The 27746-nt window shown below is 40.9% G+C and overlaps 1 protein-coding gene across 1 annotated transcript in view; it reads right to left on the reverse strand.

Moving 5' to 3' along the window:
• ZMAT4 (zinc finger matrin-type 4) overlaps positions 1-27746 on the reverse strand; it is a 383491-nt gene that overhangs the window by 161703 nt on the left and 194042 nt on the right. Inside the window, exon 4 of the mRNA XM_037813189.1 lies at positions 17303-17459. Within this exon, the coding sequence (XP_037669117.1) occupies positions 17303-17459 (157 nt within the window). The remainder of the gene's footprint in view (positions 1-17302; positions 17460-27746) is intronic.

Here is a 27746-nt window from a genome sequence, read left to right on the forward strand (position 1 = left end):
GCTTCATCTAATCTGTACCTTGCGTTCACGGGTAGGGAATGATTTACTTATCAGACAGCATCAGCCCTTCAACCAGAGAGCTAGCTTCCTGGATCATTTCTTATCTTCATGAATATTTATAGAGGATTCCAAGATGAGAAAACTGATCAGTGCCAGAAGTGCTGCAGAGGCAAAGTGCAGACTAAGTTTAGAGAGAAAATGAGAGGGAGGATGCCCTAGGCTTGGGCTGGGAAGAAGCTGAAGCTTCAGAAGGAATTGTAGGCAAGTGATTCTGGCATTGCTTTCTCAATAGAACTTGTACTTCCACACTTTCTTCTTTACCTGCAGGCAGCATCCTCCCCCCAAAAGCAATCTCCTTGTTTCTCTATTTAACCTCAGTTTTGAGCTACCTCAAGCATATATCCCCCCAAATTAATATTGGCCTTATTAACACATGGTTTGCAATGTATGAAAATGGGCTCTATTTTGTATTCATAACTATGAATATTAGCTATGTGTATATACATGCATCTATTTTTACTTAATCTAGAAATAAAAGTACTTTATACTGGCTGCCACTTGGAAACCGCTAAAACCTGGAGGTTTGATGCTATTCTGAGTCAGCGCTATAAAAACCTCAAAGAAACTCTAGAATTTTGAGGTCAGATCGTGAGATAGATCTACCTTGCTAAATTAATTCAGGCCCCTCTCAGCACTTGGGTCAATGGATTCCAGAGGATCCAATGCTAAAGGAAGCAGGTTCCTCCATCCCTCTGTGTTTAAAGACCAGGGCTTCTCAAACTAAACACTGAGTTTGGAGGGCAGAGGATAACTGCAAATAAGGAAGCAAATTTTAGGCTAGATAAGACTTTTCAAATAGATGTTGGAAAGTCATTAGGTTAATTCAGTCCCCGGGGGAACAGAAGTCTACCTTGAACTATTCAGGAAAATCACCTACAATCATTAATTTAACCATACTTTGGCCACAAAATTGCACATTTCATTGTTGCCATGCAGACACAGCCTAAAGTGGGTGCATGAGAAAGAATATAAATGATTTCATTTGAAGGGTTTTTTTTTTTTTAGGACAAGAGTGTCATTAGCAGCCAGCAAGGATGAAGCTCCTTCATATCTGCTCCTCCAAGTGTGTTCCAGGGATCAAGAGCATGACATCACCTGAGGGCTTTTTGGAAAAGCAAATTCCAGGCTCCACCCCAGACTTCTGGGTCAGTGTCTGCATTTTACAAGGTGAATCATATGCAAATTAAATTTGGAAAGCACTGGATTAGGATATAGTGGTTCTTAACCCTGGCTGAAAATTAGAATAATCTGAGGAGGTTTAAAAATTATGAATTCTAAGCCCCTCCCCAGGATTATCACATAAGAATCTCTTGGGTTGGGACTGAGCGATGGTATGTTTTAAAGCGGTTCAGGTGATTCTAGTGCACAGCCAGAACCGGGAATCACTGGACTAGGCGGGCGTGTCTGGCATTACTTCCATCTCACCAAGCAGCTGTGTTTGCATTTTCATTCATTCAGTTATTATGTTCTAGCACTGCACTATGCATCAGGCATATGGCTCACATGGAGCTGGAAATCTGGCATGGTGTGGGGAACTGAGTCTTCCATGTTGCCTGAGGCATATCTAGGGTGGTGGCTTGGAATGCTGAGCCGCAGGCCTGCACAGAATGCCATGCAGGCCCGCCCTGTAAAGATGTGTGTCTTGTGACTGTGAGGACGGCGTTTGATACACCTGATGTAAATTATCCCTTCTGATATACACCTGATGTAAATTATCCCTTTAGCATATACACCTGATCTTCTGAAATAACTAGCTGGAGCAAGGATGCATTGAGGTCCACTTAGCACGAGATGCAGTGGGCCCCCTGCTCCCTTAACTCTTAGCTTTGTGTCCGTGTCTCATTCCTGCACCGCCCTGTCAGCAATAGCATGGAAATCATTTAAACTAATTTTATTAAACTGTATTAATTCTATAGAAATCAACATGGGATTTGAAATACAATCAAACTAGATTCCAATCACAACTCTGGATTGGGTTACTTTAACCATACTGAGACTATTTCCCAAAGTAAAATGAGGCTAATGATTCAACTTCATATTGTCATTGTAAGGATTAAGAGTACCTGCTTAATAAAAGTTAGTGCCCAAGCATCCTGGTCACAGAGGAAACCAAGAGCAGAAGCCAGGTCTCCAAACTCTTACTCCATGCTGTTTCCACTGTCCCACACTGACATTATGCCAAACTGATAAAGAGCAGAGGCTGACCTAGCAAAGACCTGGGAACGTGATGAACATGAGGCAAGGTGAACATTTGCTAAGTCAGCAGAGTTCATCTACCAGCAGTAAAGTGTGCATGTGGCTAGTCATAAGTTTGCTGTTACTGTAGCAATTTGAGGTTCTTTCAAAGCTATGCAGGATGCTTTGTAAAACTGGAAGTAGATATAAGAGCCAGAGAGATGGCTTAAGGAAGAGAAGTCTTTGGGTGAAGTCAAGAAGCCAAAAGAAGAGAAGCTGAAATACAACTTAATAACACTTGAGACGTGGAGGATTATGGAATTTGCCAGAAAAGTGGAAAGAGTCTGGATTAGGAGGCCTTTAAATACATGTAGCTTAAGGGAACCGATCCTTTACATTAAGACACACTTACTGCCCCTAGGATGGGTAAACTGAGGAAGGCTGGCAGAACGTTGGAATTATTAATACCCAGTGGGGTGGGGATGGGACCTTTATACCAGATGATAAGGCTTAATGCTAAATGGAATCTTCTTGGAAACAGAGATTGAAAAGATGGTAACTCAAGATTCTGTGAATTTCTACATCCTAGTCTCTAGATGAAACAAAATTTTAAAAGTACAATTCTCAAATATTAAATAATCAGGATTAATGAGAGAGATGTATGGATTTCTTTCTATCTGCATTATTTTTACTAAAGTATAACCTCTCCTCTGTGTTAAGAAGGATCCACTGAAATGTCCATTAGATACCAAGAGTTAGTTCCTGCTTCCCCTGCCCATTAGCCTTCTTGATGCATTAATTTTATTAACTGAAATGGAAGGCCCAGGTATTAAGATTTCATCTGTTCTGCTGGTTTGAAAAGCAAAATGAAGATGCTAATGATTAGCAGTTTGCACTAATCAAGACATAATTAGAGGAGACTTCATGAGTAGGTCTTTAACCCCAGTCTCCTGCTTCTCCTAAGTGATCTCAACAGCTGGCAACAGAGCAGCAATCACTCCTAAATAACTGAGGACTCTTGGCCTCCAAAGACCTCCATATTTTTCAGCTTTGAGACTTGCACATGGAATCCCCAAATCATGTGTTTATCCAGTGTCACTAACAATAAGAAATGCTGCCTCCAATGGCATTGCAAAGGCCTAGCTGGGCCCCTTCGAACTCTCCTTTGAAATTCTTGGCAACTCAAGGTCTCTAAATCCTCTTGAAAATCTTAGATAGACTTACAATTAAAGCCATAAGCTAGTGTGTGCTCAAAAGACAAATGAAGAATGTCACTTAGCAGGAAATCCTATACGATAGAGAAGCAGCTTCTGTGAAAACTGGCATTAGAGTATGAAATCATGAAATTTTGTCTTTCTGTTTTCAGATAAGTAAATGTGCTTGGCATCTGTATCACATGACATACACACACACACACACACACTCAGACTAACTATATATATAGCAAGACTTAACCTGTTGAGAAAATAATTGTCTTATTTTCTTATAGGATCATTTCATAAAAATGAGAAATATTTTTCCAGTGCATTCCCAAATGATAGCTAAGCCTTGAATTCTGGTGTTCCCTTCTGCAAGAATAGAATTAACAAAGTGCAATTACACTGGACTGTGTGATTGTGAGATGCAAAGTGCTCTGAATGTTATAAAGGGCAGGCCTGATTTCAGGAAGATAATTGTCTCCTTAGAGACTAGGAAGACAGAGCATTCAAATACGGATAGGGACCCGGGCAGCATAAAGCAGTGTATCCAACGCAGAGGGATCTCCCCTAGGAATGCTTCTAACAGGGCCTAGCTAGGCCTGGAGGGAGTGATACCAGCGGTGGAAGCCACTCCCACTGCGAGGGCCACGTTGGCCTGGGTGGAGAGGCAGCTGAGTGAGCCCCACTGCTGAGGAGCCCAGGGCCTGCCTGCCAGCCCGTGGAGGCCCACGACACAACAGCAGCTGACGTGATAATAAAGCAGCCATAGGTTCAGAGACTTCTTTTGGTATACACGCAAACCCCTCAGCCCTTACATGACCCTAAAGAGGGAGCTGGCACCCCAAAGAATGGCTGTGGCTGGACTTCTCAGCAACTTTTGGGGCCAGAGGATGGAAGAAATTTAAATAGATTTTCTAAAATACAAAGAAATATGCCATTTATTGCACTTAACTGCCATGCAGCAACTCATACCTATTATATCTGGTTGTTAATCTGAGTGGCAAGCAAGACTTTTGACTCCAATGTTTCAAATAAATAGTTATTTCAAAGGATGAAAATACACTTTGAGACATTTCCTACCATTATCTCAGGTAGATGACTAAGTTTACAAGTACCTTCTCAATTTCATACAATGCACACTTTTAGGGTTCTTTTCTTTAATAGATGATTTAAGAGTTGCCAGAAAATCTTTCACTCATGCATAGTTTCTCTGAATAATAATGCATTCTGTGTATGGATTCCCAAATTCTGACTGTGTCTCCTATTGATGGTTTTAGAGTAACTGGAAGGAATTGATTATTTTACTATGTTCCTTCATAAAAGTGTGTTGAAGAAGACTTTCTGGAATAAAGATATAACCACATCATAAAAACTGCTGAAACCATCAGCTGTGTCTTGTACCACTATTTTGATCATCCAAAAGAGAAAAGTGAGTTGATGGTATTTAAAAGGATTTGTGAAAATCACCTAAGCAGTAGCCTCATTGTTAAAATCCTTAATTCTGACCAATTATTGGTCTCTTGTTTTATTGGTCATCAAATACAAAATAAAAAGATAGCAGACTGTATCTTTATTCTCCCAAGCCTCTTATGATCCAGTGAAAAAAGTGGTGGCCAAAAGAATTCAGCTCATCTCTTACTGCTAATTCATTTAAATGGACAGGTCAGCGGCCTAAATGGTATAGTTTCCCCTCACGGCTTGACACCGTGGAATGATCACTGCAAAAGAAGAGATCTGTCTTTGCCATTAACTGGTTGTATCACCTGGGGTGAATGATTTCACAGCTCTGGGCTTTTTCCTCAGTGGTAAAATGAGATAGTTGAAATAATGATTGCTAAATTCCTTCCAGCTCTGCAAGTCTATAAATGTGCAATTCATTGTATTTATAAGTATTAGAAAAGCCAAAGACATCATCAGAACAAATGCAGCTATCTAGAGATGATGCCTTACAACACGCTAGCTTTCTTAATTTAAGAGAAAATCTTCTGCTCTGAGGATCTGCCTGTTTGACAAACTATTGTCTGCAACTGTTAAAACAAGTATCTAGGCAGATTACGCTCTGCAAACCAATACCTTGATTCAGATGAAAGAACTGATGTGATGTATAAAATCTCATATGCAAATATGAGGTGCTCATTGAACCTGGAGAGAATATATTATTCAAACTTGGAATTTATGTAACTTTCAAATAGATCTAGAATACACTGATCTTTATTCATTCAACAGAGAACTCAAGCAACTCCCTGTCTGGCATGGAAATTTATGGAAAAGTTCTGAAGCTCTGTCTCTTTCATTTCAACAGGAAATAAGGAAGGCAAGAAAAGAACGAACAAGAATTCAGAAGAGGAACATACGATAAGCACACAAGACAAGCAGAGCGGAGAAGATCCTTGCTTATCTGTTCCTTTTCTCACATTGTTCACTGTTCCTACAAATAAATATTTGATTTAAAGTTTACAAACATCTGTCTTTGTTACTTTGTTGCTTCCAGTCATCTTGGTGAGAGCTTTGGAGCTTGAACTGTTCTGTATATTCGGTGAGCAGAAAACAGTAGATCCTTTTGTGAAGCATTCTTTCTCACTACCTGGAGATCAAGAAAAGTTTCCAGAATTTGCAAACAGAGTTTCAACTCTGTGTCTTACTATGTAACACTGTGCAGTTTCCATTTCCTTATCAGTAAGATGATGATAGTAATACATTCCACTTCATGGTTTTAATGAGGATTAAGTGCAAAATGAATGTGATGTTTCTGATATATTATCTTTACCAATGTCAGTTATAATGTTGATTTTAAGTTAGATTCAGACTTCTTAACTATAGGATTTTCATACTCCAGAATCTTTGAAACATTATATATTTTATTTCATTATCGAGAAGTGAACAGATAATAATTTTTGAAACTTAGTTACTTTTTCCATATTTACATACAATATTATATTCCTTCAACATTTCACTGTGTGACAGGCACCTAAGTATTTTAGATAAATCTTCTCACTTCTTATCATGATTCTATAATGTAAATATTACCGTAATTTTACCAATAAGGAATTTAGGGTTGGAGAGTTAAAATAATTTGTAAAAGGTCACCCAGGTGTAACTAGAATTTGAAACAGGGTCTGACTTCACAGCTTATGATTGTGCTCTACGCCATTCTGAATTTCACCTATTTTGCAAGGAGTTTTGTAAAATCAAACATATGGATAGGCATGTTGCTTCCTGCCAGATTGGAAAATCACTGTCTTTGACAGTAATATCCGCTGAAAGTTAAATAACCCAGGTAATTTAATTTGGAAATGAAGCTATAGATATTTAAATACCTATTGCTACTCTAATGCATGATTCCAATATTTATTAATACAACAAATACTTCATAAATGCCTACTATGTGCCCAGAAGTGTTCCACGGACAGTCAGGAGCAGAAGAGCTAATGTCACAGTCCCTGTGGAGCACAGCTCAGAGCTGTTCTCAATCAATCCTCCAGCATTGTTAAGGCATACACAGAGCTATGACAACTTCAAATTTGTAAGGGTCAAAAAGGAAAGAAAGGTTATTCCTAAACTTGGTGTCATTATCTGTCAAACTAATGATGTCTGGGATTTATATAAAAGAGTGGGCTCAATAGCCATTTTTGCTAAGAAAGATAGATTCATTCATAAAAGCTGATATGTGAAACTGCAACTTCAGGGGACAATGTATTGTTCCAGATAGATTATGCTTTCCTGCTGTAAAAAGCAACCCCAAAGTATCACAATAAAGAATTATTTCTTACTCTTGCAAAGTTTAATGTAGGTTGAATGGCCCTTCTCTGTTCTGTAGTCTAAAAGTAATGCGCATTACTTCCACTCACAACCAATTGAAAGTCTGGAGAATATAAGGAAGCAAACAGGTTTCTGAAAAGCAATGTCTCCCACCACAAACACAAATGAATTTTCTTGAATATGATTAATATGAATAATCTTAAAATTTCACTTTGATTAATGGTAGAAAATGGAGAGCATCTACAGTTTAACGCTTTTTTCCTATGTTGCAGATTTCCTCTGAATAATTCACATTCTCTTTGAAAATAACTTTTTTTCAGAAAACACTTAGAACATGTTTTATTCAGGATTTTAAGTAAGAACTCAGTTTCCTTCTTATTCCATTTATCTTGCTTGTGTGGGTTTATCGCAATGGAAAAGAATAAAATCACTGGCTAGCAAGCAGATATTGGGGCCTGTAACCTTTGTAAGTTGCCATCAGGTAAAGAAGTTGGCTTGGGTCTTTAATTTCAAATGAGAATTAAAATCAGAAGGAATGAGATGATTAAGTTTTTGGCAACATCTGATTATGATTTCATCTTTTTAGTTTCCACAGATGTCAGAATTTTATACCTAGTGGAGACATTTGCTATCACTAAGGTTCTATAGCTTCCCTGAAGAATTTCCTTGAAATTAACAAGAGGAAGCCACTTGGCTCCCCCATTCTCTATTCTTGAAGTACCTCCCTGAGGCATGTCCCTTTAACTTTCCTTGCTCTCAGTCACAACCTACTTACCAATCCCCTTCCTGCTCCCCTGTACCCCCACCCCAGCACTTCTGGGAGACTGCTTGAATTTTATACACACACCCACACCATCATGTTCTCTCCTTGCCTAGTTTCCCTCCAGAGAATTACTTATCTAGATCAGGAGTCAGCAAAATTTTCACGTAAAGAGGCACACAGAAAATATTTTTGGTTTTGTGGACTAACCCTGTCACACTACTCACCTCTGCCACTGTAGCCCAAAAGCAGCCTCAGGCAACATGGATACGAATGAGTGTGGTGAGTTTCAATAAAACTATATTTATGGATACTCAAATTTGAATTTCATATATTTTTTCCTGTATCACAAAATATTCTTCTGATTGTTTTTAACCGTTTAAAAATATGAAAAGCAATTTTGGGCAGCTGGTCAGATTTTGTTTGCAGGCCATGATTTGCTAACTCTTATTTAAATCAGTGGTTCTCAAACAGGGCCAATTTTGCACCCCAGGAAACATCTGGCAACGTCTACACATGTTTGATTGTCACCACTAGTGGGGTGCTACTGGCATCTGGTTCAAAGAGGCCAGGAGGCTGCTAAACACTCTTCAATGCACAAGGACAGCTCCTCCAATAAAGAGGGAGCCGTCAAAAATGTCAAAAGTGTTGAGATTAGAAATGCTGATCTAGATAAAGGATTCCTGGGAGAAACCGGGAGCATTCCCCATAAATCCCCATAGGATACATAGATACTAAGGCCTTCCCTAGATGACTTGCTTCATAAATTCTTATCAGAACTCTCTGATTGCAATTATTTTGACCCTCCTCAATCTCCCATTATATTCAGAGATCTTCATGGTGTGTGTTTATTGCAGTGAAGTGAATATGTGCCCCTCTTCCCTACTGTATATAAGCCCCAGAAAGGCAAGGGGTATCTTATCTATCTTTATAGTCCCAGGAAAAAAAAGGGTGTTTTTTTTGTTTTTTTGTTTTTTTTTTAGAGGAACTGAAGAAAGTAATGAAACCTCCAAGTCACAAACTCTGTAAGTACCAAATGAGAGAACTGCAACTTTCCTAGAAAAACAACTTCTATCCCTTAGGGTGGGCATTTTCTGTCCTAAATTGCCAGTTCTGCTAGGTGGGACAACTGCCAACGGAAGGCCCTGGCTTGATACACTGTGCAATACTTTTTGGACAGAAAGTCTGGCAGTTCTTAGTTGTGGTTCTGTTTGGAGAGGAGCTCCAGTTAGAGCCAGAGAGGACTGCTTCCTGCAGCCCTTCTTAGAGGCATTAATCAGTGGATCCAAAAGCATTTATTGAGCTCAGTGTCAGAAGCTGCAGGACAGTACACGAGGCTGGGGCAACTGAGGCCACAGCAACAAAAATGACTTGGCAAGATCACCCTGCTTTGAGCTTGCTCTGCTCTGCTCCCATCTAACATACCTGAAGCCCCTTGGATTGCCAACTTAGTGCCCCTCCCCGGACTCCGGATTTTCTCTCATGCTTACCCTGCTTGGCTCTTCTGGGTCTCACAGCTCTTTGCCCACCACCCCTCAGCCTCTACACTGACTCGTGGTTCCTCCTGGATATCTGGAATCAGCCAGCCCACACCCTGCTGGTCCCGCCAAGTCAGAGCCTTTCATGTGTCTTGCCTGGCACAGGTCAAAGCCCCTAGCAGACAATGCACAGCCTCTCTGGGGCTGGGGCCATTTCTCCCACCCTCCAACTTAACCTCTGTTCAAATCTGGTCTCCTGCTCTTTCTTATTGGCTCATACCCACTTCTCCTCTCTGCCCAATTGCAATGGATTAACACTTCATTTACAGATTTCCTTGGCTTTTATCTTCTCCCCCACGTTTCTGTGACTCTGGCTGATATTTCTACATTTGTAATTGTCCTCAGCAGAGACTGAGCACCCGGTTATAGTTTTCTGTCACTCTCTGTCATGAAGAGGAACATGACAGTCAAGCTTGGGTAAAGGAGTGTGGCAGAATCAGAATAAGTATGGAGATGTGGTCCCTACCTGAGGGAGAATTTACAGACCACTTTGCAACAAATTGGTAAAGTAGAACCAGTGGAAGCAACCCTGGATCCCAGACAATAAAACATTTTAAGCGATAAATTATATGGCACAGAGTTCAAACCATAGTAAATAAAAATGGCAACATTTCCTGAGTGCACATGGCTAACATTTGGCATTGTCTATGTTGCAGAGACTGTGCCAACTATTTGTATAATCATCACAGCAACTCTCTGTTATAAGTAATAGCGTTCTACAGACAGGGAAAATGAGGTACAAGAAGGTGAATTAACTTGTCCAAAGTCCTCTGCTTGTAAGGGGTGGGATTCAGATATGTCTGACTTCAAAGCCCCATGCTATACTCAGGAAAATCTCAAGTAGCTGCTAGAAACTTTGGAGACTAGCTGAGACCTGCTCTGTATACCAGAGGGTGGAAGGTATTTACATTTACAACAGGAAGGAGGATCTAAGATGGTGGCATAGAGAGGAGTAGAAGCTAAGTAGTCCCCCTAGAACAACTGAAAAAAAACAGAAACAACTAGTATATAATCTGGAATAACTACAGGGGGACAAACGTGACCATCCACTCATCATACACCAACATGAATTGGGAGGAATGCCCGAGATCACAGCATAAAATCTGTAAGTAAAAACTGCACATCCAAGTCAGGAGATCCCTCCCCACAACAGCCCAAGCTGCAAAGCCTCATGGTGCCAGAGAGAAGCTCTCTCCCAGCAAGCGAATACAGCTCAGCTGAGCTCCAGCTGGGGTTTTAATTAGTGAGTGTGAACTGCTCACCATGAGGTATGAATCCCCAACAAGCAGACAGAGGCTTTGGGTGACAACTGACCTTGGAGGGCTGGATGGCCGCCTCGGACCAGCTCTGAAGGGGACTTTCTGTTTCTTTTTCAACTCAGTGGAGAAAGCCATTTTCAGTTCCCAGTGCTGTGACCCAGATAAGGGTGGAGACAGCACAGGCAGAGAGAGAGACCACTGAAATGCTAATGACCTCCCCCTAGGGGGGGTCTATCTTCTCTAAGAGGAAAGAGGTGGGACCCAGCTCTACTACCTGCCTTTCATTCAGAACCAGATCCCGGAGCCTGGGGGAAAACAGCCACACCTCCTAACACCAGTCAAGAATTATAGGCTAACAGGCACAACCTGCTGGGCAGAAAAGCACAGTGACCCGAGGCATCACAGGTTGTACCAATTTTCTAAGACACACCCTCAGGGAAACCAGATACTGAATATTTCTTCCTTCTGGGACCTGAGCCCATTCTGGTTTGGGAAAACCTGATTGGGGTAACCGAGGAAACCATGCCTAGGCAACAGAAAACTACAACCTACACTAAGAAAAATGAAGTTATGGCCCAGTCAGGGGAACAAACTTACACTTCAACTGTGATACAGGAATTGAAACAACTAATAATAAGCCAATTCAAAAAGTTTAGGAAGATATGGTGAATGAGCTAAACTGTATAATGAAAACACAGGATGTTCATAAGGCAGAAATTGAAAGATTGAAAAACCAACTGGCAGAATCTATGGCAATGAAAGGCACAATGCAAGAGATGAAAGACACAGTGGAGACAAACAACAGCCGATCTCAAGAGGCAGAAGAAAACACTCAGGAACTGGATAATAAGACACCTGAAAGCCTACACACAAAGGAACAGATAGAGAAAAGGATGTAAAAATGTAAGCAACATCTCCGGGAATTGAATGACAACACAAAATGCAGGAATGTAGGTGTTATGGTTGTCCCAGAAGGAGAAGAGAAGGGAAAAGGGGCAGAAGCAATAATAGAGGAAATAATCAATGCAAATTTCCCATCTCATATGAAAGACATAAAATTATGGATCCAAGAAGCACAGCATACCCCAAACAAAATAGATCTGAATAAACCTACACCAAGACACTTAATAATCAGATCATCAAATGTCAAAGATAAAGAGAGAATTCTGAAAGCAGCAAGAGAAAAGCAATCTATCACATACATCTACAACAGGAAGAGGGAAGGGCATCTTAGTTGCAGGGCAGCTGAGGGGAAGGCGATGGCTTGGTGGAACAATATGGTCACCAGTCTGGGCAGAGCATTTGAGAATGTGCCTTAAGAAGACACAGGAGACAAGGATGGAGATGTGGAAGAGCTCATCTGGGCAAGGACCTGAATGCCAGCAAGAATAATGCACTTGCCTTCATAGGAAATAATCACCAGAGATTTTGTACAGTAGAGTAATAAGCTATGCTTGAGGAATAAGATTTGAGCCTGATACAAAGATATACCTCCTGCCCCTCAGGCAATTCCCTGACAACATTGCATTAATGTCCCCTAGGTTGAATTTGGCCATCCCAATGCAAAGGGTGTGGAATGCACTTAAGGGAGCACCCTCTTTGTCAGTATATGAGTTTTTTACTGCTGCTGTAACAAATAGCCATAAACTTAATGACTTAAAACAATTCAAATTTATCATACAGTTTTAGAGTCAGAAATCTGTAATGGTTCTCACTGGGCTAAAACCAAGGTGTTGGTAGGTCTATATTCCTTCTGGGGGCTCTGGAAGTGGGATTTGTTTCCTTTCCTTTCCAGCTTGTAGAGGCTGCCTACATTCCTTGGCTCACGGCCCACTTCCATCTTCAAAGCCAGCAATGACTGGTCAAGACTTTATCCCCCTGCATCACTCCAACACCTACTTACTTGCTTCCCTCTTTCACTTGTAAGGACCCCTGTGACCACATTGGGCCCCCCCAGATAATCCAGGATAATCTCCTCATTTGGAGGTCAGCTAATTAGCAACCTCATTTCCATCTGTAACCTTAGCTCCCCCTTGCCATGTAATGTAAGGTATTCATAGGCTCTGGGAAGTAGGACATGGACATCTTGGACCACTGTTCTGCCTACCACAGTCTGTGACCTTGCCCTTGGGGCACCATCACTGGCGGACCGGAAGTCCTCTCATGTGCACCACTGCAGGCCATCCAGGCAGCTACTTGGGAACAAACCACAGCTAAAGTCTCAGTGTGTCAGGAGAGGACCCTGGCATGCAAGAGCCTTGATTGCACAGACTCAAGGCTGTCTCAGGCCCTGTCTGGTTACTCATCCTCTCCCCTCTGTTGGAAGCTGTTACCTTCACCTGCAAACTCAACTCACCCTGAAGAGCCGCTAGGAAAAATATCCTTAAATCAAGCAAGATTTGAGTAGGTCCTTCCTGACCTGTGTTTGTCCCCTTGGCTCCATGGCCAATCCCAGCCCCTGAGTTTACAGTCCCTGTCCCATCCCCCACCAGCACCAGCCTCACAGCAGTTCACAGAACTTGTCCCAGAAAGGTTTATCCCTTGGGAGATACAATACAATGTCCTCTGGTGCTATATCCAAGGTAGCGATTGAACAACTCCGCCATGTGAATCAGGAAATCAGAGGCACTGATAGAAGAAAGGAATCAATCTATTTTTACCAAATGCTCACCTGTGAATAACACAACACCTTCAACTTTTCAAAGCACTTTCAAATCTATTATTTGCTCTGCATAAGATCCAGAAAGTTAAATGTAGCCAATATTAGAACCAAATGACAGATGGGAAAATCGAGATTGGAAAAGATAAAGGACCTACCAAAGATGATACAACTGGGTGGGGCAGAGATAGGGCCTGAGTTGATTTCTCCTAACTCCTAGGCCAGTATTTGTTCTGCCATATTTTGTCAGGAGATCGAGTCTGTAGGTAGCTTGTCTGGCTGAGAATCTCAGGGTTGGAAGGACTTTAAATGTCATCTAAGCCAACCACCAAACTGAGGCTGGAACCCTCTCAGTCAATTGCCAAGTCGTCAGTCAACCTCTCCTTCAACAGCCAGCAAGGCTACACATTCAACCTTTAAGCATCACAGAATATTAATCAAGTCTTCCTTCTATTGAGCTCAGATCCAACTCCCTAATTCTCTAACAATTCATTGGTTACGCTTCTTGCATCTAAGAACACATACACACACACACACACACTACATATCCTCTCCCATGACAGCCTTACAAACATCTGCCTCCCAGGTTGACCGAGGTCATCTTTTCTCCATGCTAAACAACCCCGACTCTGTTTACTTTTTCTTGAGAGGATTTTCGTGTCCTTCATTTTTTCTAGCTTCTCCCTTCTGAATCAGCTCTAAATCCTTCCCACCATGTGGCTTCTTTGATTTCTACTGAAAAAGACATGGCCCGACAACAACCTTACATAGCTTCCCTTCTGGATGAGATCTCCACCTGAGGTCTCCTGTCCCTGAGGAGCAGGTGGGTCTAGAGTCCCTTCTCAGGCTTTCGTCTTCACAATGGGATTTAGAAGGGCACCTACTGCAGCAGAGATTTAAAAACACACTAACCAAGAAGAACTGGGACTGGGTTTTGTTCCTGCCAAGCATTTCAGAAATTCTAGTAAACAGGCACCCATCTGGAGAAGGCAAATCAAACCACAACGAATTCTCCAAGATACCCAGTGGATGCTTAATCAAAGTGTCGCTTGAGTGGGAGGAAAGGTAGTGATTCACGGATCCCACTTGCTTATTCTCATCAGATGGAGATGCTCTGGATTGTGCTTCAACTTTTCCTACCCAGAAACCACTACAGTTCAAGAGGTGGTTATTCATGGAGGGGCAGCTTAAGTGGCAAACCTGGGCAAGGGAATTGTGTCTCTTTGACATCTTGATTTGGCTGGTTGGGTTTTATATGTTCCTTTTTTCCCCTTTTGCTTTCATTACAGAAGTAACTTCAAGCCAACCTGGTTGATCAGGCAGAGCATTTCCTAGATGTGCAGGGGGCAGCCACAGCTTAGAGGGTGAAGTCCTTCAGGAACTATTGCTGGGCTTTGCCGCAGACAGCAAGGAAAGACGGCGACCCTGGGCCCGTTCGAGGGAATGAAGGCACTGAACTTGGTAGTTCAGGAAGCCCATGGCTGGGCATTCTTTTCTGGTGCTCCTCGGTCCTCATCCTGCTCTTGCATTAACTGAATTTTTCTTGAGACCAAGTCTCAACCTATACCCCAGGTCTGGTGAGCAGGTTCCTGATTTATTCCATTTATTTGTTTTCCAGCCTGGAATGTTCATCTTAAATGACGGTTCTCTACCTTGCTCTTTGCAGCCTTCCCTTTCCCTGGATCCCCAGGACTGCGGCCAAGGCCCTGATGCCTCCTGCTAGACTTTCCTAATGCCGGTGTCCTGCTTGAATCTCTGCATGTTCTCTGCACCTGGACTTTCTCCACTGCTAGGTTCCCCTGAATCTTTAACCAGTGCTAAATCTCCCCAATACCAACCCTCTGCTTATACCTATATCTAATGACTCAACTCTCTCTGGAAGGGTAGATTGCTTTCTCCGCTTGCTGCCAGCAGCTGGGTTGACACAAACCCAGGCCCAGGGACATGCTGAGTTTCCTAGTCCCTCCAAGTCTGCTTGATGTTGCTGCTTTCCAAGATCCTTTTTGCTGAAAGCAGCTTCAGAGGGGAACGGATGAGAGGAGATGCTGCCAAAGGATGATATGTAGCCTGGGAGCTCTGAGCTAGAAGATCAAGGGGGACGCTGTCACAGGACAATCAGAATCTGTTTCCCTCCACTCAAGCCACAAGCTGTTGGTGCTACTACTCCTGTCCCCAATCCTTTCCTGCCTGAGCAGTGGCCTGATTTCTGTAACACTGAGGATTGGGGCAGCTCTGTGAACAGCCAAGACCCAAGCCATTAAGTTGAGGATGCACATTGAAGTGCTTTGATTTTTCCTTTGGAATATATTAATGGCAACTTACAAACTACCCCCCAAGCATATTTGCCAGATCTGAGAGAATTTGAATTCATGAAAACAAACTGGTGCTTGGTTGTCTTCAGGATGTATTTAAATTCACATGTAACTATTTTTACCATGTGGTGATTTTTTTACAGAAATAAAAACTCTCCCACTTGCTAATTACATGACAAACAATGACACAGTTTCCCTCTTCCATCACCACCTCCAAAATTAAATTTAACAGCGATACTTTGCCTCGGCAGAGAGAACAAATGGGCTGGTTACTCATTCATGGAAAACAGGTGAAAATTTTCCCGTGACTGTTCCTTTGAGTTGTCTATTTTAAGAAATTTGATGGGCTATGGGTTACAAGGTGAGATTCTGACCTTTTTGAGAGCAAGAATCAGGAGATTTCATCTGAGTGACTGCTTATCAAATGCCAGTATACAGAGTGTGCTCCAAAACAAGCTGAGCTTGTCTCCAGATTTCATGTGTTTCACCACCCCATCCTGTGCCTGAATGTCACAGCCACCTTCAGAAAAACAATATTCTTTAGTTTAAACTAAGTAGAAAAATTTAGTAAAAAGATTCCTTGCCATTCTCTAAGTAAAAGAAGACCTATTTCTTAGGGAAAATGTTGGTGAGAATGAAAGCCAAGCAATGTTTTAGACTCTCTCTGATTTCCAAAATACTATTTAAAAAATAATTACACCCACGATTTATGCATGATTCATTAGGCAGCAAGATAAAATGCACTGCTAAATTTTAATTGCATTGCAAGGGTAGTTATCATCATATACACCCCCAACTTCTTGGGATCATAACCCAGTCTAGTAACATCTTTACCACGAGGGTAAACTTTGTCCAAATAGTCCATCTTGATTATATGATAACAATATTTAGTTTCATCATTTAATACTCTGAAAAATTTTTTTTAGTTAAGCAATTAGAAGGTCAAATGATCTGTTATTATCAATATGTAAGCTTTCAACTGTGAACATTTATAGACTTGAATCACAGGATCCCCTAGAAAGATGACAGGAATTCAACCTCAAAAAAAAAAAAAAAAAAAAAATCATTTGATCTGCAAACTGAAATGTTTTTAAAGCCTACAGTTTTCTCCCCAACCTCTCCCACAAGATCAGAACAGATGGATACCCTGCATTATACAGAGATCGGTAGAGAGTGGACGCATTCCACACAATTCACTCTCCATACTGGGTAATGGACTCAGTCTAGGGAAGACCAGTGTTCATTTCATAATAGATATAATATCACACATAATGTAGACGAGCTATAACAGATAACAGCCTGCAGAATGTAAAGTGATTTTCTGAAGATGCAAGCTACTGAATTACTAACCCGAAGGAGCCAGGCTGATTTAATGAACATCTGAAATTGTGCTTAACGGTCTTAGGACAGCAAGGTCTGCTGGGGCTCCCCAGCCCACGCCTTTAGTTTTTGAATGACATTTTCCATTACATTCCACTGAATAATATCTGGCCGACCTGCCTCTGCATCAGGAGCTTGATTACTCTGACAACACAGTGCTTGGCTTTCAGGGTCTCTCCATGTTATTGTTCATAAACATACCTGTGGTCTTTAATGGAGTTTTCTCTCCTAGCAACAGTTTTAACCTTTTGGCATGGATTTTGCCTTGATAATGTGAGTCAGCCACCACTGCCGAGGTAAAAGACATGTTACAGAGTGTGCAGCACTTGTTCTTATCCACCATATCAGCATCGCTTCCCTGTGTGGGCAGAAAGAAAAAAAATTAAAGTTAGAGGGAAAATCAAGTCCTACGATTTTTTTTTCCCCCACCCCATTCTTTCACAAATGAGATTCATTACAGACTAGCTTATTGAGATGCCTGCTTTTTGTTCTGCAAGCTCTTTTTTTCTTCAAGATAATCATCATCAAAACTTATTCAGTTATTGACTTCAACATACATTTATTTAGTGGCTACTGACACCAGGCACTGGGATTACAGGACAAATTTGCAGACATGAGTTTACCGAAGGAAAACGGGGCCCATGATGAGGCTGGAGCACATTGTGTCTGGCACAGGGAAGAAAAGCAGTCTGTAATTACTCCCATTATGCTCATTAAAGAAAGTAAAATACCAGAGTTCAGACGGCCTGAATTATTTAGGAGAAATTATCATTTGGCCTTCAGCTCTGCCTTTGACTAATTTGAGCCTCACCTGGATACATGGCCACAATGTTTGTTTGTTTGTTTGTTTGTCGTTTGTCTGTTTGTGTGTTTGTTTTAAGAGTTCTTTAAGCAATTGAACATTTTTCGTAATTAACTTGAGTATATGTCATAAAGCTATGATGACCATGCTGGCTAGAATTTCTGGGTGAGTTGTGTAATTTTCCTTTTTTCAGGGCAGGTGATTCATTTAATGCTGCACAGAATACATAAATCCAGCTGGATTTTTATTCCTTTGTAGGACTTCATGAAAATGAATCATGAGTCAGAAAAAAAAAATAAATCTTTATCAGTTCTTATGTCCTGACTACTCTGCATACAGGTAATCAGTTACCTGTACTTATGTAAGGGAGACATTAATACATTGCCCCCACTCCTGCCTAGTTAGAAATGGAGAGTAAAACAGACTCTTAGATAAGGAGTTAATCTATTCCTTAATGGAGCAGAAATAACAAAGCTTTTTGATCAAGAGCTGCTTTAGATGAGGACATGGCCCCTGAATAGTCCCTTTTCTTATTCTCAGCAAACCCAAAAAAGTGCAATTCAAAATGGGATAGGGACAAGGATGAGATGGAAGAGAGGAATTACACATTTTCTGCATAATGAGATGTCCAGACTCTTGGAGAGAGAGTTGCCTTGAAAATTATGTGGCAGTTAGGCAAGTAACCTACTTCCTCCTTAAGGAGGTAGCCTGTAATATCTCAGATAATTAGCATTTGTCCTTGAGAGCAGTGAGGGGTGTTTGTGTGTGTGTGTGCGCACGCGCAAGTGTGCACCTCTGTGCCTCTCTACTCCAGGAGACTGGCCTGAAGTTCAAAGGTGGGGGGAGGGGAGAGAACTCCAAAAGGGTTCTATGAGACTTAGAGTTACAAAACCTCACCTACTGCAATTTTCTTTTATTTATTTATTTATTACTGTATTTTTTTTAACCACCTACTGCAATTTATTCTCTGAGATTTGGAATCTTAAATCTTAGAGTGCCCCTTCTTTCTCAAAATTAATGAGTGCTATTTGAGGAAATGTATTGCTAGAGGTTGGAGCAGGGGCAGTGAGAGATGATGGATCCTAAGGGGAGAGGAGGAGCTTCCCCAAAAGGTGCTCCGTGGGAAGGAATAAACCTGAGGGTAGACAACCTAGGTAGGTACTAAACTCACTGGAGTTTAAAGCCAAAATGTTTTGAGTTTTCCCATCAGTTAAAAAAAAAAAAAGTGATAAACACCCTTACACCTATGTGTGGGCTGTAATGTAGACGAAAGGGACAGGGGTATAAAGTATGGATTGGCTTCTCCTCATCCATCTCTCCACCTAGGCCTCGGAGATGACACAGCCTCCTGTGGAGGGAGGACGGCCCAGGAATTCCAGGAAATGGCAAACGGGGGAGCCCATTAAATGAAGGGCTGAGCCCATTTAATGAGGAGTGAAAGGTTCATGAGGGATGAAAGACCAAAACTGGCACTTTCCCACAATATGTTAAAAGATACTGGTTCTACATTTTTTTTAAAGGTGGGGGAGTCAGGCGAAAGTGGATGCTTGAATTATCCTGTTTCACACCTGCTTACAGAGGATTCCACCTTGAGCATACCCACGGCCACGCCCGCTGAAGAGTGACATCACAGGCGCATATTGTTGGGGAAGGAGACATTAATAAAACAGTCTAGCCATCATTAAAGGAATAAACAAGAAATCAACCAAATCACAACTCCTGAAGAGTGAGAGAGAGTACCCAGTTGTTGATATATTGCATTTCCTAAAATGTAGTCTTCAGTGAAAAAATTACAAGACATGGAAAGAAAGAGAATAGTGTGATCCACACCCAGGGGGAAAAGGCAAGAGACACGACACGTGAGAGGATGCAAACTGTTCAAAGCAGCAGTCATAAATATGTTCAAAGATCAAAAGGAAATCATGCTGAAAGAAGTAAGGGAAGGCATGATGGCAAAGTCTCATCAAACAGAGAATATCCTTAAAGAGATACAAAAGATAAAAAGAAACAAATGGAAATTCTGGAGTTAAAAAATATAATAATTGAAATGAAAAATTCACAAGAGAGGCAGAAGAATAGATTTAAAGTGGCAGAAGAATCAGTGAACTTGAAAATAGATTGACAGAGATTATGAAATCTGAAGAATAGAAAGAAAAAGAATGAAGAAGAATGAACAAGTCTCAGTGTGGACTTCAATAAGTATACCAACATATGCAAACTGAGAGTTCTAGAAAGAAAAGAAAGAGAAAGAAGGAACAGAAAAATAGTCAAAGAAATAATGGCTTCCTAAATCTGAAGATTAATAATTCGAACTTTTCTTCTGCAGCTTCCTCACCTCTCTCAGTCTTCAAACAAATGAAGAGAGTTAGGGCCTTGCTCCGGCTCAGGCTTTGGTTTAAGGGAATGTTGCGTCCGGTTTGATCTGCTATCCAGCCCACTGAAACTTTCTCCCTATCAGTAATAAGGCTGTTTCTCTTATCATTCATGTGTTCACTAGAGTAGCACTTTTAACTTCCCTCAAGAAATTTTCCTTTGCATTCATAACTTGGCTAACAGTTTGGCTCAAGAGCCTAGCTTGGCCTATCACAGCTTTTGACATACCTTCCTCAAAGCTGAATCTGTTCCAGCTTTTGATTTAAAGTGAGAGATGTGTTACCCTTTCTTTCACTTGAACACTTAGAGGCCATTGTAGGGTTATTAATTGGCCTAATTTCCATATCATTGTGTCTCAGGGAATGGGGAGGCCTGAGGAGAGGGGAGACAGGGGAACAGCTTGTCAGTGGAGCTCAGAACACACACAACATCTATTGATTAAGTTTGCCATCTTATGTGGGCACAGTTCATGGCACCTCAAAACAATTACAACAGTAACATCAAAGATCACTGATCACAGATCACCATAACAGATTTAATAACAACGAAAAAGTTTGAAATATTATGAGAATTACCAAAATGTGACAGACACCAAGTGAGCACACGCTGTTGGAAAAATGGTGTTTACAGACTTGATCAAAGCAGGCTTGCCACAAACCTTTAATTTGTAAAAGAAATGCAATAGCTGTGAAGTGCAATAAAATGAGTTATGTCTGTACATGCTACCACATGGCTGAACCTTGAAAATTATATGAAGTGGAAGAAGCCAGTCACAAAAGACCACATATTGTATAATTACATTTATAAGACATTTTCAGAAGGAGCAAATCTGTAATGACAGAAAGTAGATTAGTAATTGTCTAGGAATGTTGGGGGCAGAAAGAGTTGGGAGATATGGGGAGTGAATGCTAATTGGATACACGGTTTCCTTTCGGTGATGAGAATGTTTTAAAATTGTGGTGAAGATGGCAGACTGGTGAGCTGTATGTTTTAGTTACTCCTCCAGGAAAGTAGGTAGAAAGCCAGGAACTGCGTGGACTGGACACCACAGAGCAATCTGACTTTGGGCATACTTCATACAACACTCATGAAAACGTGGAACTGCTGAGATCAGCGAAATCTGTAAGTTTTTGCGGCCAGGGGACCCGCGCCCCTCCCTGCCAGGCTCAGTCCCGGGGGAGGAGGGGCTGTCAGCTCCGGGAAGGAGAAGGCAGAATTGCAGTGGCAGCCCTTATCGGAAACTCATTCTACTGATTCAAACTCCAACCATAGATAGACTGAGACCAGACACCAGAGAATCTGAGAGCAGCCAGCCCAGCAGAGAGGAGACAGGCATAGAAAAAAAACAACACGAAAAACTCCAAAATAAAAGCGGAGGATTTTTGGAGTTCTGGTGAACACAGAAAGGGGAAGGGCCCTGAGGCGCATATGCAAATCCCGAAGAAAAGCTGATCCCTCTGCCCTGTGGACCTTTCCTTAATGGCCCTGGTTGCTTTGTCTCTTAGCATTTCAATAACCCATTAGATCTCTGAGGAGGGCCCGTTTTTTTTTTTGTTTTGTTGTTGTTGTTTTTTTTTTTTTTTTTTAATCCTTTTTTCTTTTTCTAAAACAATTACTCTAAGAAGCCCAAGACAGAAAGCTTCAAAGACTTGCTATTTAGGCAGGTCAAGTCAAGAGCAGAACTAGGAGAGCTCTGAGACAAAACGCAATAATCCAGTGGCTGAGAAAATTCACTAAACACCACAACTTCCCAAGAAAAGGGGGGTGTCCGCTCACAGCCATCATCCTGGTGGACAGGAAACACTCCTGCCTATCGCCAGCCCCATAGCCCAGAGCTGCCCCAGACAACCCAGTGTGACGGAAGTGCTTCAAATAACAGGCACACACCACAAAACTGGGCGTGGACATTAGCCTTCCCTGCAACCTCAGATGATTGTCCCAGAGTTGGGAAGGTACAGCAGTGTGAATTAACAAAGCCCCATTCAGCCATCATTTCAGCAGACTGGGAGCCTCCCTACACAGCCCAGCAGCCCAGAACTGCCCTGGGGGGACGGCACTCACCTGTGACATAGCACAGTCATCCCTCAACAGAGGACCCGGGGTGCACGGCCTGGAAGAGGGGCCCACTTGCAAGTCTCAGGAGCCATACGCCAATACCAAGGACTTGTGGGTCAGTGGCAGAGACAAACTGTGGCAGGACTGAACTGAAGGATTAGACTATTGCAGCAGCTTTAAAACTCCAGGATCACCAGGGAGATTTGATTGTTAGAGCCACCCCCCCTCCCTGACTGCCCAGAAACACGCCCCATATACAGGGCAGGCAACACCAACTACACACGCAAGCTTGGTACACCAATTGGACCCCACAAGACTCACTCCCCCACTCACCAAAAAGGCTAAGCAGGGGAGAACTGGCTTGTGGAGGACAGGTGGCTCGTGGACGCCACCTGCTGGTTAGTTAGAGAAAGTGTACTCCACGAAGCTGTAGATCTGATAAATTAGAGATAAGGACTTCAATTGGTCTACAAATCCTAAAAGAACCCTATCAAGTTCAGCAAATGCCACGAGGCCAAAAACAACAGAAAATTATAAAGCATATGAAAAAACCAGACGATATGGATAACCCAAGCCCAAGCACCCAAATCAAAAGACCAGAAGAGACACAGCACCTAGAGCAGCTACTCAAAGAACTAAAGATGAACAATGAGACCATAGTACGGGAGATAAAGGAAATTAAGAAGACCCTAGAAGAGCATAAAGAAGACATTGCAAGATTAAATAAAAAAATGGATGATCTTATGGAAATTAAAGAAACTGTTGACCAAATTAAAAAGATTCTGGACACTCATAGTACAAGACTAGAGGAAGTTGAACAACGAATCAGTGACCTCGAAGATGACAGAATGGAAAATGAAAGCATGAAAGAAAGAGTGGGGAAAAAAATTGAAAAAATCGAAATGGACCTCAGGGATATGATAGATAATATGAAACGTCCAAATATAAGACTCATTGGTGTCCCAGAAGGGGAAGAAAAGGGTAAAGGTCTAAGAAGAGTATTCAAAGAAATTGTTGGGGAAAACTTCCCAAATCTTCTAAACAACATAAATACACAAATCATAAATGCTCAGCGAACTCCAAATAGAATAAATCCAAATAAACCCACTCTGAGACATATACTGATCACACTATCAAACACAGAAGAGAAGGAACAAGTTCTGAAAGCAGCAAGAGAAAAGCAATTCACCACATACAAAGGAAACAGCATAAGACTAAGTAGTGACTACTCAGCAGCCACCATGGAGGCAAGAAGTCAGTGGCACGATATATTTAAAATTCTGAGTGAGAAAAATTTCCAGCCAAGAATACTTTATCCAGCAAAGCTCTCCTTCAAATTTGAGGGAGAGCTTAAATTTTTCACAGACAAACAAATGCTGAGAGAATTTGCTAACAAGAGACCTGCCCTACTGGAGATACTCAAGGAAGCCCTACAGACAGAGAAACAAAGAAAGGACAGAGAGACTTGGAGAAAGGTTCAGTACTAAAGAGATTCGGTATGGGTACAATAAAGGATATTAATAGACAGAGGGGAAAAATATGACAAACATAAACCAAAGGATAAGATGGCTGATTCAAGAAATAGCTTCACGGTTATAACATTGAATGTAAATGGATTAAACTCCCCAATTAAAAGATATAGATTCGCAGAATGGATCAAAAAAAATGAACCATCAATATGTTGCATACAAGAGACTCATCTTAGGCACAGGGACACAAAGAAACTGAAAGTGAAAGGATGGAAAAAAATATTTCATGCAAGCTACAGCCAAAAGAAAGCAGGTGTAGCAATATTAATCTCAGATAAAATAGACTTCAAATGCAGGGATGTTTTGAGAGACAAAGAAGGCCACTACATACTAATAAAAGGGGCAATTCAGCAAGAAGAAATAACAATCATAAATGTCTATGCACCCAACCAAGGTGCCACAAAATACATGAGAGAAACACTGGCAAAACTAAAGGAAGCAATTGATGTTTCCACAATAATTGTGGGAGACTTCAACACATCACTCTCTCCTATAGATAGATCAACCAGACAGAAGACCAATAAGGAAATTGAAAACCTAAACAATCTGATAAATGAATTAGATTTAACAGACATATACAGGACATTACATCCCAAATCACCAGGATACACATACTTTTCTAGTGCTCATGGAACTTTCTCCAGAATAGATCATATGCTGGGACATAAAACAAGCCTCAATAAATTTAAAAAGATTGAAATTATTCAAAGCACATTCTCTGACCACAATGGAATACAATTAGAAGTCAATAACCATCAGAGACATAGAAAATTCACAAATACCTGGAGGTTAAACAACACACTCCTAAACAATCAGTGGGTTAACGAAGAAATAGCAAGAGAAATTGCTAAATATATAGAGACGAATGAAAATGAGAACACAACATACCAAAACCTATGGGATGCAGCAAAAGCAGTGCTAAGGGGGAAATTTATAGCACTAAACGCATATATTAAAAAGGAAGAAAGAGCCAAAATCAAAGAACTAATGGATCAACTGAAGAAGCTAGAAAATGAACAGCAAACCAATCCTAAACCAAGTACAAGAAAAGAAATAACAAGGATTAAAGCAGAAATAAATGACATAGAGAACAAAAAAACATTAGAGAGGATAAATATCACCAAAAGTTGGTTCTTTGAGAAGATCAACAAGATTGACAAGCCCCTAGCTAGACTGACAAAATCAAAAAGAGAGAAGACCCATATAAACAAAATAAGGAATGAAAAAGGTGACATAACTGCAGATCCTGAAGAAATTAAAAAAATTATAAGAGGATACTATGAACAATTGTATGGCAACAAACTGGAAAATGTAGAGGAAATGGACAATTTCCTGGAAACATATGAACAACCTAGACCGACCAGAGAAGAAATAGAAGACCTCAACTAACCCATCACAAGCAAAGAGATCCAATCAGTCATCAAAAATCTTCCCACAAATAAATGCCCAGGGCCAGATGGCTTCACAGGGGAATTCTACCAAACTTTCCAGAAAGAACTGACACCAATCTTACTCAAACTCTTTCAAAACATTGAAGAAAATGGAACACTACCTAACTCATTTTATGAAGCTAACATCAATCTAATACCAAAACCAGGCAAAGATGTTACAAAAAAGGAAAACTACCGGCCAATCTCCCTAATGAATATAGATGCAAAAATCCTCAACAAAATACTTGCAAATCGAATCCAAAGACACATTAAAAAAATCATACACCATGACCAACTGGGGTTTATTCCAGGCATGCAAGGATGGTTCAACATAAGAAAATCAATCAATGTATTACAACACATTAACAAGTCAAAAGGGAAAAATCAATTGATCATCTCAATAGATGCTGAAAAAGCATTTGACAAAATCCAACATCCCTTTTTGATAAAAACACTTCAAAAGGTAGGAATTGAAGGAAACTTCCTCAACATGATAAAGGGCATATATGAAAAACCCACAGCCAGCATAGTACTCAATGGTGAGAGACTGAAAGCCTTCCCTCTAAGATCAGGAACAAGACAAGGATGCCCGCTGTCACCACTGTTATTCAACATTGTGCTGGAAGTGCTAGCCAGGGCAATCCGGCAAGACAAAGAAATAAAAGGCATCCAAATTGGAAAAGAAGAAGTAAAACTGTCATTGTTTGCAGATGATATGATCTTATATCTAGAAAACCCTGAGAAATCGACGATACAGCTACTAGAGCTAATAAACAAATTTAGCAAAGTAGCGGGATACAAGGTTAATGCACATAAGTCAGTAATGTTTCTATATGCTAGAAATGAACAAACTGAAGAGACACTCAAGAAAAAGATACCATTTTCAATAGCAACTAAAAAAATCAAGTACCTAGGAATAAACTTAACCAAAGATGTAAAAGACCTATACAAAGAAAACTACATAACTCTACTAAAAGAAATAGAAGGGGACCTTAAAAGATGGAAAAATATTCCATGTTCATGGATAGGAAGGCTAAATGTCATTAAGATGTCAATTCTACCCAAACTCATCTACAGATTCAATGCAATCCCAATCAAAATTCCAACAACCTACTTTGCAGACTTGGAAAAGCTAGTTATCAAATTTATTTGGAAAGGGAAGATGCCTCGAATTGCTAAAGACACTCTAAAAAAGAAAAACGAAGTGGGAGGACTTACAGTCCCTGACTTTGAAGCTTATTATAAAGCCACAGTTGCCAAAACAGCATGGTACTGGCACAAAGATAGACATATAGATCAATGGAATCGAATTGAGAATTCGGAGACAGACCCTCAGATCTATGGCCAACTCATCTTTGATAAGGCCCCCAAAGTCACTGAACTGAGTCATAATGGTCTTTTCAACAAATGGGGCTGGGAGAGTTGGATATCCATATCCAAAAGAATGAAAGAGGACCCCTACCTCACCCCCTACACAAAAATTAACTCAAAATGGACCAAAGATCTCAATATAAAAGAAAGTATCATAAAACTCCTAGAAGATAATGTAGGAAAACATCTTCAAGACCTTGTATTAGGCGGCTACTTCCTAGACTTTACACCCAAAGCACAAGCAACAAAAGAGAAAATAGATAAATGGGAACTCCTCAAGCTTAGAAGTTTCTGCACCTCAAAGGAATTTCTCAAAAAGGTAAAGAGGCAGCCAACTCAATGGGAAAAAATTTTTGGAAACCATGTATCTGACAAAAGACTGATATCTTGCATATATAAAGAAATCCTACAACTCAATGACAATAGTACAGACACCCCAATTATAAAATGGGCAAAAGATATGAAAAGACAGTTCTCTGAAGAGGAAATACAAATGGCCAAGAAACACATGAAAAAATGTTCAGCTTCACTAGCTATTAGAGAGATGCAAATTAAGACCACAATGAGATACCATCTAACACCGGTTAGTATGGCTGCCATTAAACAAACAGGAAACTACAAATGCTGGAGGGGATGTGGAGAAATTGGAACTCTTATTCATTGTTGGTGGGACTGTATAATGGTTCAGCCACTCTGGAAGTCAGTCTGGCAGTTCCTTAGAAAACTAGATATAGAGTTACCATTCGACCCAGCGATTGCACTTCTCGGTATATACCCGGAAGATCGGAAAGCAGTGACACGAACAGATATCTGCACGCCAATGTTCATAGCAGCATTATTCACAATTGCTAAAAGATGGAAACAACCCAAATGTCCTTCAACAGATGAGTGGATAAATAAAATGTGGTATATACACACGATGGAATACTACACGGCAGTAAGAAGGAACGATCTCGTGAAACATATGACAACATGGATGAACCTTGAGGACATAATGCTAAGCGAAATAAGCCAGGCACAAAAAGAGAAATATTATATGCTACCACTAATGTGAACTTTGAAAAATGTAAAACAAATGGCTTATA

This window comes from Choloepus didactylus, chromosome 20, assembly GCF_015220235.1.
Source record: "Choloepus didactylus isolate mChoDid1 chromosome 20, mChoDid1.pri, whole genome shotgun sequence".
Classification (NCBI taxonomy): domain Eukaryota; kingdom Metazoa; phylum Chordata; class Mammalia; order Pilosa; family Megalonychidae; genus Choloepus; species Choloepus didactylus.